General features: G+C 44.8%; 1 protein-coding gene across 1 annotated transcript in view; it reads left to right on the forward strand.

The window, feature by feature from the left end:
- The first annotated feature begins 655 nt into the window (after positions 1 to 655).
- The window catches only part of LOC144694732 (NACHT, LRR and PYD domains-containing protein 3-like), a 49,049-nt gene continuing 34,874 nt past the window's right edge, over positions 656 to 14,830 (forward strand). The window contains 4 exon segments of the mRNA XM_078565307.1: positions 656 to 754; positions 4,540 to 4,706; positions 11,110 to 11,281; positions 11,387 to 11,452. Of these exon segments, the coding sequence (XP_078421433.1) occupies positions 745 to 754; positions 4,540 to 4,706; positions 11,110 to 11,281; positions 11,387 to 11,452 (415 nt within the window). The 5' untranslated portion in view covers positions 656 to 744.

Here is a 14,830-nt window from a genome sequence, read left to right on the forward strand (position 1 = left end):
TGATGAGAAATAGAAGAGGGCCAACGAGACATTACTGGGAGACTCCAGAGATAATGGTGTGGGAGTGGGAAGAGGTTCTTTGGCTGCACTTTAATAGATAAGGATTGATCTGGGAACTTTTGCCGCATTTTCACCCAGCTGGGTGACAGCAGAGAGGAGTTGGAGAAGGATGATGTGGTCAACCATGTCAAAGGCTGTAGACAGGTTGAGAAGGATGAAAATGCTTCATTTCCTACTGTAAGAGCCAGGAAGGGTGTTATTTGTGACTTCAATAAGAGCCGTTTTGGTCCTGTGGAATGGTTGCACCTTGATTGGAGGGATTCAGACATGGAATTCCATGAAAGATGGGCTTGGAGTTTGGAGATAATAACATATTCAAGGACTTTGAAGAGGGAAAAGGAAACTGGAGGGCAGTTGTTTGCAAGGACAAATGGGTCAAGGATGGATTTTTTGAGGAGAAGGGTGAGAGCAGGTCGTACATTGTTGAGCAGACAAAAAATCTACCATCTGTATCACCGTGGCATTTCTGAGATTGTAAAATCCCTAACGATATCCTGCAAATAAATGCTGTGCATCGCCTCACTGTTTGAAGCTGTCAATGTTCTTCTGATTTTAATATATCCATCTAATCCTTGTATTAATGTAATATTTATTACAGAACATCCTAATCTGAGAACATCTGTCATCACCATGGCTGAAGGACAAAACTAGACAGAATATCCAACAACTACAAAAGGACTGAGAATGGACACAGGTATATTCATAAAATACACCAAAATAAAATTTCTATGCTTATAGATTGACCATATCTTGTGCAAGACCTGCAGCTCAGACAGGAAGAGGGAACAGGACAGGGGTCGAGTAGAAGGAGTGAAATGAGCGACCCTCTAAAAGGACATCACAGTCACAGTTTCAGGGAGATTCTGAGTACTGGAACTGTTGAGTAGATACCTGGCATTGGCGCCATGTGTGCTCAAATGCTGCCATGATGGCAAGGACAGTCACCTCACCTCAGACCTCGAATCAATTGGCTGCTTACAGAAGAGGGTTCCTGTGTATTGAAGTTTTTATTTTAATTTCAGTCCTGAATGGTCTGGCTCCAATCTTTTTTACTATACGCCCTAGTCATAGAGCCATGGGGGGAATTCCACACCAAGGTAGTGACCCGCACCACCTCCCTGGCTTAAAATTAAGCTGCATCAAGCTCCATGTGACTGGGAGTGTCCGAGCCAAATTAACAGCCATAGGGCCATTAATTGGCTCAGAACAAGACTTAAGCTGCTATCAGAAAGGATTTCCCACCTCCAAGAGCTCCCTGATCATAAAATGGCAAGTAGCATTCATGCCATACAAGTGCCAAGCAATGATGATCTCCAACTAGATAGAATATAACCATCTCCACTTGACATTTAATGGCATCACCATCATTGAATCACCCGCTCTCAACATCCTGGGGTTTACCATTGACCAGTAACTGAACTGGATTAGCCATATAAATACTATAGCTACAAGAGCATGTCAGAAGCTGGGAATTATGAGGAGAGTAACTCATTCCTGTCTTCCCAACGTCTGCCCACCATCTGCAATGCACAACTTAGGAGTGCAATGGAATATTCTCCCCTTGCCTAGATGTCTGCAGATCCAACAACACTCAAAAATCTACACCATCAAGAACAAAGAGCCCACTTGATCGGCATCTCATCCACCACTTAAAACATTTAAAAAATATTAATTCAAGGGTTTTGGGCTTCACTGGATTGGCCAGCATTTATTTCCCATCCTGAGTTCTAAATTTGCCTTGAAATGATGGTGGTGAGCTCCCGCCTTGAACTGCTGCAGTCCATATGGCGCAGGTATATCCACAGCGCTGTTAGGGAGGGGGTTCCCGCGACAGTGAAGGAATGGTGACATATTTTCAAGCCAAGATGCTGAGTGGCTTGGAGGAGAAATTCCAGATAGTGGTGTTCCCACCTATTGCTGCCCTTGCCCTCCTAGATGGTAGCGTCTGTGGGTGGGAAGGTGCTGTCTAAGGAGCCTTGGTGAGTTCCTGCAGTGCACTTGTAGATAATACACACTGTTGCCACTGTATGTCGGTGGTGGAGGGAGTGAATGTTTGTGGATAGGGTGCCAATCAACCGGGTTGCTTTGTTCTGGATGCTGTCAAGCTTCGTGAGTATTCATGGAGCTGCACTCATCCAGGCAAGTGAAGAGTATTCCATCACACAGCTGACTTGTGCCTTGTAGATGGTGGACAGGCTTTGGGGAGTCAGGAGCTGAGTTACTCACTGCAGCATTCCTAGCCTCTGACCTGCTCTTGTGGCCACTGTATTTATGTGGCTAGTTCAGTACACTTTCTGGTCAATGGTAACTCCCAGGATGTTGATGGTGGAGAATTCAGCAATAGCAATGGCACTAAATCTCAAGGGGCGATGGTTAGATTCTCTCTTGTTGGAGATGGTCATTGCCTGATACTTGTGTGGCACAAATGTTACATACCACTTGTCAGCCCAAGCCTGGATATCACCCAGGCCTTGCTGCATGTGGACATGGACTGCTTCAGTATCTGAGGAGTTGCGAATAATGTTGAACATGGCGCAATCATCAGTGAACATCTCCACTTCAGACCTTATGATGGAATGAAGGTCATTGCTGAAGCAGCTGGAGATGGTTGGGCCTAGGACACTACCCTGAGGAACTCCTGCAGTGATGTCCTGGAACTGAGATGATTGACCTCCAACAAACACAACCATCTACGTTTGTGCTTGGTCTGACTCCAACCAGCGGAGAGTTTTCCCACTGATTTCCATTGACTACAGTTTTACAAAGGCTCCCTGATGCCACACCAGTCAAATGCTGCATTGATGTCAAGGACAGTCACTTTCATCCCACCTCTGGAGCTCAGCTCTTTTGTCCATGTTTGAAACAAGACTGTAATGAGGTCAGGAGCTGAGTGACCCTGGCGGAACCCAAATGATTGTCAGTGAGCAGGTCATTGCTAAGCAAATGCCGCTTGAAAGCACTGTTGATGACCCCTTCCTTCACTTTTCTGATGGTCGCGAGTAGACTGATGGGTAATTGGCCGGGTTGGATTTGTCCTGCCTTTTGCGTGCAGGACATACCTGGGCAATTTGTCACATTGTCGGGCAGATGCCAGTATTGTAGCTTCACTGAAACAGCTTGGCTATGGGCGTGGCAAGCTCTGGAGCACAAGCCTTCAGTATTATTGCTGGAATATTGTCAGGGCCAAATAACCTTTGCAGTATCTAGTGCCTGCATTGATTTCTTTATCACTTGGAGTGAATTGAATGGGCTGAAGACTGGCACCTGTGATGCTGGGGGCATCTGGAGGAGGCCAAGATGGATCATCCACTGGGCACATCTGGCTGAAGATTGTAGCAAATGCTTCAGCCTTATCCTTTGCACTGATGTACTGGACTCTCCCATCATTGAGGATAGGGATATTTGTGGAGCCTCCTCCTCCAGTGAGTAGTTTAATTGTCTGCCATCATTCATGACTGGACATAGCAGGATTGCAGAGCTTAGATGTGATCCATTGGTTGCAGAATCACTTCGTTCTGTTTTACTTGCTGCTAATGCTGTTTGGCACACAAGTAGTCCTGTGTTATAGCTTCACCAGCTTGACACTTCATTTTTAGGTATGCCAGATGCTGCTCCAGGTGTGCCCTCCTGCACTTTGCATTGAACCAGGATTAATCACCTGGCTTGGTGATGGTAGAGTGTGGGAAATACCGGGCCATGAGGTTATAGATTGTGGCTGAGTACAGTTCTGCTGCTGCTGATCGCCCACAGTGCATCATGGTTGCCCTGTCTTGAGTTGCTACATCTGTTTGAAATCTATCCCCAATTAGCACGATGATGGAGTGTATCCTCAATGCTAAGACATTAGCTCCTTCCACCACTTACGCACAGTGGAAGCAGTGTGTAATTTCTACAAGATGCAGCGCAGCATCTCAACAAGGCTCCATTGTCTGCACCTGCCAAATCCATGACCTTTACCACCAAGAAGAACAAGGGCAACAGATGCAAGGGAGCACCATAACCTGCAAGTTCCCCTCCAGGCCACACACTATCCTGACCTGGAAGAAAATCACTGTTCCTTTACTGTCACTGTGTCAAAATCCTGGGACTCCCTTCCCAGAAGCGCTGTGGGCATACATGCACCAGATATATTGCAGTGGCTCAAAAAGGTCTCTCACCACTTCCTTCTCTGGGGCAATTTGGGATAGACATCAAATGCTGGCCTTGCCAACGACTCCCACATCCAGCAAACTATAAAGACAATTGCTGGCTTTAAATTTGAGATTGATAGCTTCTTGATAACCATGGGTTTGAAGGGATTTGGGGCAAGGTTAAGAATTAGGTCACAAATCAGCTATGCTATCACTTAATGTTTCTGGATTTTAACACTTTGTTTGATAATGTGGCTCACAGGAGGATTCAGTCGCTTCTTGTAAAGGAAGTAGAACAACGTGGCTAGAAATTCAATGATGTTTGTTTTTCTCCATTTTGTGTTCACAGATCCAAACTCCAGAATCACTGAATTCTTGACAAAGTGGGATGATTTCCAGCTGTTCCAGTTGACAAAATTTTACTGGGACAGAATAGAACAGGCGATTGAAGAAGGGGTGGATGGAGTCAGTTTATTGTTAACATACGAGCAGATTTTCAATGGACAACAACATCGGGTAAGTGGGAGGGTTGCAATGAGTTTGGATTATTTAAACATTACAGAACTTGCAGAATGTAAGGATGATAGAAGACCAAGATCTATCTAGATCATCTTCTAACACCCGGGCAGTCACATGCTGATAATGGTGATAAATCAATCTCCAATAATTAGCCTACACCAGAACCAAGCATGAGGTGAGGAAAGCCTCAGAGCTTTGGGAACCGTAGACCCAAAGTGACCTGTTTCTTCCAAGCATACAACACTTACCACATACAGATACCGAGAGCACTGTGGATATGTTACTGAATTAACAAACTAGTAGCCTGGACTCATACTCCAGAGACCTGAACTTAGATCTCACTGTGACAGTTTGTGAATTTGATCTAAGGTAATTAAATAATATTGAATTGTCGTCAAAAGGCATATGGGTCGCTCATGTCCTTTAGGGAAGGAAATCTGCCGTTCTTACTCATCCTGACCTGTATATGGCTCCAGACACCCAGCAACATGGTTGACTCTTCACTGCCCTCTGAAATGGTCAAGATCAACATTCAACACAGCTACAAAAAGGTGTAATAAGAGCACCCAGCATTGGATTCAGTCACAGCTCAGTCGACCATGCAAAGTCCCCACTAACATTGAAGGACTTGTAACAAATGTGACCAGTAAAACAACAGCCTGACATAAGAATAATCCTGTCAATATGACCATCAAACAACATCCCAGACTCTTCTGCTACTATTCCTGGGTATGCCCTTTCCCACTAGATGTATCCACCAGAGATGGCAGTCTAGGGGTATACAGTAACCAGGGAGAGTCCTCAACATAGATTCAGAATCCCAGGAAGTCTCTTGGCATGAGGCCAAAGATAGACAACAAAACCACCTGCTGATTATTGCCCTCCTTCAGTTGATGAATATGGACTCCTCCAGGTTAATTAAAAAAATCAAGGGCAGAGAATTCACTATAGGTTGGGACTTAATTGCTCCCATCAAGAATGGCTCGGAAGCAAAACTAATGACAGAGCTTTCTGAGTCTTGAAAGACATATCTTCCAGACTGGGCTTGCAGCAGTTGGCCAGAGAACCAACAGGAGGTGAAACCCTATTTGGCCTCACCCATCGACCTATTGCAGATGCATCTGTCTATGACACTATAGGAGTGACCACCGCACAGTCCTCGTAGGAAATGAAGTAAAATCTTCAAATTGAAGACACCTGTCATTGTGTTGTGCGATAGTATCACCGTGCTAAATGTGATGGATACACAATAGATCTACTGTCTCTAAACTAACTATCCACAAAGCACTGTGGGCCATCAGCTGCAGAATTGTGGGAAGGCATTTCCATCACTCCACCATTTTAATCAAACCAGGGGCTCAACCCTGGTTCAATTAATGTGTAGGAGAGCGTTGCAGGATGAGCTTCAGGGGTATATAAACATGAGATGCCAACCTGCTGAGGCTACAATACATCACCATAACATATATACTTCACACCTGTCTTCACCCAAGAGAATGAGGATGAAGGTATCGAACTCGGGGAGAGAGACTGCAAGGTTTTTGAGCAAATTGATATCGGGAGTGACAAGGTATTGGAGGTGTTGGCAGGCTTAAAAGTGGACAAATCTCCAGGTCCGGATGATGTGTGTCCCAGACTGCAGAGGGAGGCAAGGGGGGAGATCGCAGGGGCTCTCACCCAAATTTTTCAATCCTCTCTGGCCACGGGGGAGGTTCCAGAGGGCTGCAGAACAGCTAATGTGGTTCTGCTATTTACGAAGGGTTGTAGAGAGAAGCCAGGGATCCACAGGCCAGTGAGCCTCACATCAGTGGTAGGGAAACTGTTGGAGAAAATTCTAAAGGAGAGAATCTACCTCCACTTGGAGAGGGAAGGTTTGATCAGGGATAGTCAGCATGGCTTTGTGAGAGCGGTGTCGTGCCTAACAAATTTGATTGATTTATTTGAGGAGTTGAACAGGTGTGTAGATGGGTTTAGTGCAGTGGATGTAGTTTATATGGATTTCAGCAAAGCCTTTGACAAGGTCCCACATGGGAGACTTATAAAGAAGGCAAATGCACATGGGATACAAGGTAATTTGATAAGGTTGATTCAAAATTGGCTTCATTGTAGGAGAAAGAGGGTGATGACAGAAGGATGCTTTAGTGAATGGAAGCCAGTGTTCAGTGGCATACCACAGGGATCTGTGCTGGGTCTCCTATTATTCGTCAATTATATAAATGACATAGATGACTATGTGGGGGGTAGGATTAGTAAGTTTGCGGATGACACAAAGATTGGCCGGGTGGTTAACAGTGAGGGTGAGTGTCCTGGGCTACAGGAAGATATAGACGGGATGGTCAAATGGGCAGATAAGTGGCAGATGGAATTTAACGCTGAAAAGTGTGAGGTGATACACTTTGGAAGGAGTAATTTGACAAGGGAGTATTCAATGAACAGCATGACACTAAGAAGTTCTGAGGAACAAAGGGACCTTGGTGTGTCTGTCCATAGATCTCTGAAGGCGGAGGGGCATGTTAGTGGGGTGGTGAAAAAGGCATATGGGACACTTGCCTTTATCAATCGAGGCATAGATTACAAAGGTAGGGAGGTTGGAATTGTATAGAACTTGGTTGAGGCCACAGCTGGAGTACTGTGTGCAGTTCTGGTCGCCACATTAAAGGAAGGATGTGATTGCACTCGTGGGGGTGCAGAGGACATTCACCAGGATGTTGCCTGGGATGAAAAATTTAAGTTATGAAGAGAGGTTAGATAGACTTGGGTTGTTTTCGTTGGAGCAGAGAAGACCTGAGGGGTGACCTGATTGAGATGTACAACATTATGAGAGGCATGTACAGGGTGGATGGGGAGCAGCTGTTCCCCTTAGTTGAAGGGTCAGTCACAAAGGGACACAAGTTCAAGGTGTGATGCAGAAGGTTTAGGGGGGATGTAAGGAACCACTTTTTTTTGCCAAAGGGTGGTGATGGTCTGGAATGCGCTGCCTGAGAGGGTGGTGGAGGTGGGTAAATTTACCTGGATGAGCACTTGGTACGTCATAAAATTCAAAGCTATGGGCTGGTAAATGGGATCAGGTAGGTAGGGCAGGTGTTTCTCACGTTTCGATGCAGACTCGATGGGCCGAAGGGCCTCTTCTGCACTGTGTGATTCTGTGATATTCAGAAGCATGTGATCCCACAACCAGCAGAGCATATAGCTTTGCAATCCTGCCAGACCAGTCATATTGTGGTGAACAGCTAAACAACTAACTGGAGGAGAAGAATCCACAAACAATCACATAATCAATGATGGGGAGCCCAGCACGAGTACAAAAGATAAGGCTGAAGCTTTTGCAACTATCTTCAGTCCGAAGTGTTTAGCGGATGATTCATCCACTGGGTTCTGGTACCCATCATCACTGAAACAAGTCTTCAGCCAATTTAAATCCCTCCACATGATGTAAAGGAGCAACCGAGCTCACTGGATGCAAGTCCCCAACAATATCCCAGCTGTAATGCTGGAGATTAGTGCTCCAGGACTAGCCGCAATTCTAGTCAAGTTTTTTCAGTACAACACTGGCATCTACCTGACAATGTGTAAAATTGCACGGGAATATCCTATCCATGAAAAGCAGGACAATTCTAAGCCAGCAATTGCAATTCCATCAGCCTACTCTCAGTCATCAGCAAAACAATGGAAGGTATCATCGACAGTGCTTTGAACTGGCCTTTACTCAGCAATAACCTGCTCACCAATACTCAGTTTGGGTTCTGCCAGGACCACTCTGTTCCAGACCTAATCGCAGCTTTGGCTCAAACATGGCCAAAAGAATTCCAGAGTAGAGGGGATGGTGCTTTCCCTTCACATCAAGGCAGCATTTGAGCTAATGTGGCATCAAGGTGTCCTCACAAAATTGAAGTCAATGGGAAACAGCAATCATATTACTTCTCAATCTCTTTTTCCAGTGAGGACACGCCCAGTTTACACAATAGCTCCTTGCCCAACCCTTCCATCCTCTCAATCGTTCTACTTGTTCTCTTCAGTTGCTCTCATAACCTTGTTGTACTGAGGCAATCAGGACTATACACAGTATTCTAAGTATGGTCACACCAAAGTTTTTAGCAAGTTGCAAATTACCTCATACTTTTGGCTCAATATTGCCCTCTTAATACACCCCAACACCTAATTTGCTTTCCATGCTTCACTGAGAATTGTTCCCATATTAGATAACGGAATCACCAAATCTTACAGAATTGAAATGGGAAAATGGATCGAACTGTAAATATTGTAAATCTGACGCAATGGTATGAAACTTTAAACACCCAGCAGATCCATCATTATCTGTAAAAGGATAGGAGAATGATTCAGGTATATCTCTAGTATGGACTGACAAAAGGAAAGAGTTTGATGAGGCTGGGAAAAGGGGAGAACAGGGAGGGTATAGTGGAAAAGCAATGAACTACCAGGAAAAACTGTGTGTCAGAAAAAAAAAAATCGTTTCCCCCATCGATGCTGTGATTTTATCTCATGCTTAGGAGGCTTGAAGACTTTGATCAATTCATCCTTTAGTCTGCTCACCTTGAATCCTAAATTCTCAAATACCCACATTAACAATAACTCCTCATCCCTGGTAACATCCTGATGAATCTGAAGGACAGTTCCTTCAGTGTTTATATTTCATTCAATAATGGAGTGTCCAAAACTGCACACAACTGGAATAAATGATTTTTCTCTGCCCTCCTGGTGTGACCCATCACTCCTCATGGGAACATCAGCAAACTAAACTCATTAAATCTGCAACTTCCCCTCCAACCATTCTGACTTGGAAATCTATCGCCATTCCCTCACTGTCACTAGGTCAAAACGAGAATGTCCTTCCCAGCAGCACTGTGGGTGTACCGGTACCAGATGGACTGCAACAGTTCAAGAAGGTCACTCACCACCGCCTTCTCTAGGGTAATTAAGAATGAGTAACAAATGCTGACTTAGCCAGTGATGCCCACATCGCGTCAAAGAATATTTTAAAACTCCTGCCCCTGTTTCTCGCTCTGACAGTCACCTCTCATGGGTGAACATCAGGTTATTGAGTTCATTCACTGTGTAATTTCCTGCCTCTATACTCTTGGTGTGGAACGTAACTCCCTTTTCCGACTGTTAGACATTGGAAAAATCGACCCCAATGTCTGCTATCCCTGCCACAAACTCCATCTTCTCACCACTTGATTGGATTTCTCCCCCTGGTCACTGACTGAAGCTTAGCCAGGCTATCTGGGATTTCAGTGTCCAGCTTCAAGCTGAACTCAATTTGCTGCAAACCTGCCAGCACAAAAATGTCCTACTTCTCTCCACATAACACTGCAAGTCTCTCCCCCTATCTCAACACTTCTCCTCAACCTTCATCCATGGATTTGGAACAGTTGAGTGTGGAGGTAACCAAGGTAACCTTGCAACCTCTGGAATGTTAAGCTACTCAGATTCTGCTGCCTTTACCCTGGACCACTCCAGGTCCGGGATATCACATGTGTGCTCACAAACCTATCATATCTCGCAGTCCTCAGATGCCTTCACTTTAAAATTCCCATTCTTCTGTTTAAATAACTTAATGACCTTGACCCTTTCGTTCCTTGTAAGCTGCTCGAGTCCTGAAACCTCCCATTGGAATTCTCCATTGCTCTGACTCTGGCCTTATGAGCAGCCTCTCCTTCACACCACCACAGTGTTCAGTTATCTTGGGTTCCACTCATTCTCAAAACCTATCCACTTCCCACTCCTTACCAAGTTTTCATACTCGTAGCAAATTTGCAGAAATATCAAGCTTCTGAACTTTCAGTTACTGAGGGGGAAATTGATAGGATTGATTGGATTTTTCACCATTATTATTGGTCGATTCTCCTGACAGATAACTCAACAGTACTGGTTTGGTTCAGTCAATGGTGATTTCACTGCCAGTTTTTATTTTAAGATTCCAATTCTTCTGTTAAAATAACTTAATGACCAGAAACGTCCCTTCCCTTCCACCAGAGATCTGATTTGCTGCAATTTTCTTGCTGAGTAAATGAGAAACTGTAACAGCAAGAAGTCAATGTGAGGAAACAAGTGGATCATATTGTCAATCAATAATTTGACAAAGAAAACTCATCACACTGATCACATTAAAATACTGCAGATTGTCAATGATTCCTCACTCTCCCCAAAATGTATTTCAGACTTCTGGCTTAGTTTATTCACATTTATTTGCTGTTAATGACTGAAATGAGATGAAGATGATTTTTAGTGAATGTTCATTATGCATCAGTTCTCAGCCCAGTGACTGTTTATTGTGCTCAAAACAATTGGAAATGCCGTCACTGAGCAGATCCTTTCCATCTCATTCTCAGTGTTTATCTTTCACTCTGATCCTCAATATATTCATTATTATTCTTTGCAGAAAGTCACTGAGCTCACGGATAAGGGAAACCGGGCAGACAGTTCCAAGCTTCTCCTAAGTCTGGTGATGGAGAAAGGCTCTCGGGTCCGAAGGGTGATGTGGGAATCCTTTGTGAAAGTGCATCATGGGGTCCCAAAGTTGGATAAAATAATAAAAGAAATACAGGAACTTGGTACGGTAAAATCACACAGTGAATTCAATTTCGGATTCAAACATTGCAGATTTTGCTATAACATGACACAGATCTGATTTCATGAAAGTTAATTGCTTTCAACAGGTTCTGATCCAGTTCATTACATGAATATTGGAAGAGGCTTATCGGAAGTACCCAGTCACTTGAAAGGTAGGAGATGAAATGGATATTTCACTTTTTATTGTCCATTCACGGGATGTGGGCTTCGCTGGCAGGGCCAGTATTTATTGCCCATTCCTAGTTGCCCTTGAGAAGGTGGTGGTGAGCTGCCTTCTTGAGCCACTGCAGTCCATGTGGTGTAGGTACGCCCACAGTGCTGTTTGAAGGGAGTTCCAGGATTTTGACCCAGCGACAGTGAAGGAGTGGCGATATATCTCCAAGTCAGGATGGTGAGCGACTTGGAGGGCAACCTCCAGGCGGTGGTGTTCCCATCTATCTGCTGCCCTGGTCCTAATAGGTGGTAGTGGTCGTAGGTTTGGAAGATGCTGTCTAAAGAGCCTTGGCGAATTCCTGCAGTGCACCTTGTCGATGGTACGCACTGCTGCTCCTGTGCGTCAGTGTTGGAGGTAGTGAATGTTTGTGCATGTGGTGCCAATCAAGCGGGGCTGCTTTGTCCTGGATGGTGTCCAGCTTCTTGACTGTTGTGGGAGCTGCACTCATCCAGGCAAGAGGGGAGTGTTCCATCACACCCCTGACTTGTGCCTTGTAGATGGTGGACAGGCTTTGTGGAGTCAGGAGGTGAGTTACTTATTGCACGATTCTTAGCCTATGACCTGCTCTTGTCGCCACAGTATTTTTGTGGCTAGTCCAGTTCAGTTCCTGGTCAATGGTAACCCCGAGGATGTTGGCAGTGGGGGATTCAATGATGGTAACACAATTGAACATCAAGGGGCGATGGTTGGATTCTCTCTAGTTGGAGCTGGTCATTTTCTGACACTTGTGTGGCGTGAATGTTACTTTCTACTTGTTAGCCATGCCCTCCTGCACTCTTCATTGAACCCCTGGCTTGATGGTATTTGTGGGGGATACGCCGGGCCATGAGGTTACAGATTGTGTTCGAATACAATTCTGCTGCTGCTGCGGGCCCACATCAATGCCCAGTCTCGAGTTAGCTGGATCTGACCAAAATCTATCCCATTTAGCACGGTGGTAGTGCCACACAACACAATGGAGGATATCCTCAATGTGAAGGCGGGACTTCGTCTGCATAATGACAGTGCGATGATCATTCCTACCGATACAGTCATGGGCAGATGCATCAGCGGCAGGCAGGTTGGTGAGGATGAGTTCAAGTATGTTTTCCCCTCTTGTGGGTTCCCTCACCACCTGCTGCAGACCCAGTCTAGCAGCTATGTCATTTAGGACTCGGCCAGCTCAGTCAGTAGTGGTGCTACTGAGCCACTCTTGGTGATGGACATTGAATTCCCCCACCCAGAGTACTGCACCGTTGCCACCCTCAGTGCTTCCTTCACTCAACATAGAGGAGAACCGAATCAGCTGAGGGAGAGTGGCACGTCGTGCTCAACAAGATGCTTCCTTGCCCACGTTTGACCTGATGCCATGAGAATTCTTGGGCTGTGGAGTCGATGTTGAGGACACCCAGGGTAAATACCACTGTGCCACCACCATTGCTGACAGGACACCTGTATTATCCCAGTCCCAGGGATAAGGATGGATATTATCTGATAATATGGGACATTATCTCCATGAGGATTGAGTAGCCTGTGAGACAGCTCTCCCAATTTTGGGAGATGTTAATAACGAAGAGTTTGCAGGGTCGACAGGGCTGCGATTGCCGTTGTTGTTTACTCGGTCGATACCGGGTGCTGCATCTGGTTTCATTCCTATTTTGTGTTCCAACTGTGTGTGAGGTCATTTCAGAGCTCACTACAAAGAGCTAACTGCTGTGGGTCTGAAGTTGCATGTAGGCCAGACCTGATGAGGACAGCAGATGAGTTGAACCAGATGGGTTTTTACAACAATCGACAATGGTTTCATGATCATCATTAGGCTTTTAATTCCAGATTTGTATTGAATTCTAATTCTACCATCCACCATGGTGGGATTCGAACCCAGACTCCCAGAGCAGTACTCTGGCTCTCTGGGTTACTAGTTCAGCGACAATACGATCGCCTCCTTTCTGAGAATCCGAATGATTGGGATTTTTGTTTTAGAGACTTTCAGATTCTGAAAATCAGAAAATCAAGTGCTGGGAAACAGGAGATTGAACATGATGAGGATTTGTCATTGATCCTCAACTATGGACATATTTAATTTACAATTCATATGATATGATTTCTGTCGTATTCTGTAAATATGTGAGCATTGCATTTTTTGACTTATTCCAGCTGCTGTTTGCTATTCTGATATTTTATACACAGCTGCCAGAATCCCACTATGCTGTGAATCATAATGCAAACCTGGGTGTGCACGGATTCTCTGGGCTCACAGTGAAGAGCTGGGCCTTGAGCCAGATGTTACGGGTTCCCTGCACCCAAGAAATCATTCTCATCATTAACAAATCAAATTCTGAGCAGGAAGATCGCAGAAGGTCCATCAAGCCAATTCCACACCACAATGGCTTAACCATGATGTCTAAACAGTTCTTCCCGCTGCTGCCTCCCACTCCCCCACCCCTGCCACTCTCAAGGATCATGCAATCTCCTGGTAGAGGCAAAAATAGAATAGCCCAGAGCCAGTGTGGGAAAACGTTCCCTCGTATTCTTCTCTGACCTCCTCAGTTGATCGAATCCAATTCAGGAAATCATGTTGTCCAGTTGTTACCTATAAGCCAGTTACTTTCTACATGATGCGATCACTGTCCAAGTCATGGAACTGGTCCAGCTCCCTCTTCAGAGTCAGCACCGACCATAGCAATTGGAAACTCATTCCAAAGGCTCTCAGTTCTCCGGGCAGAGAAAAGAAACACTGAATATGCTGTTTATTCCTACACTTACATAGTTTAAACTAATCCTCCCCAATTTGATAAACTAGCATAATCTATCAATCGGGACTCTGTCCAGGCATTCAGGTATTTACTAGGCCTCTGTAAATTTGCGTAAATCTTTGCTGTTTGAAGTTAAACAAATTAAAATCCTTGAGCCTGTCTCAGTAGCTGAGCTTCTCTAAGCTGGGAATCATTCCTGCTGCTCTCCTTTGGAACTTTTCCAATGACACTATATTATCCAACACGTAGGGATAGCCAAAACTGCACACACTATTGAGATGTGGTCTGACCAGGAACATGTACAGGCAATGTGATAGCCTTTGTTTAACACTGATTTGTTCCATTAATATAAACTCAATACTTTGCAGAAAAACTGTAGTTAAATCTAACACTGATCATTAACCTTCAGTGATCTGTACACAGTAGCACCAAAATCTTATTTATCTCTCACCCTGTCTCAATATTTTTCCCTGCAAATGATGCTTGGATTCAATATTGGCCCAATAAATATGTATGAGGTACAGTTATCTGAATGGAACACGGTTTGCCAATGTGTATCCATAGTTGTAACACATCTAAAC

The sequence above is a fragment of the Cetorhinus maximus genome, chromosome 20, assembly GCF_964194155.1.
Source record: "Cetorhinus maximus chromosome 20, sCetMax3.hap1.1, whole genome shotgun sequence".
NCBI classification, from domain to species: domain Eukaryota; kingdom Metazoa; phylum Chordata; class Chondrichthyes; order Lamniformes; family Cetorhinidae; genus Cetorhinus; species Cetorhinus maximus.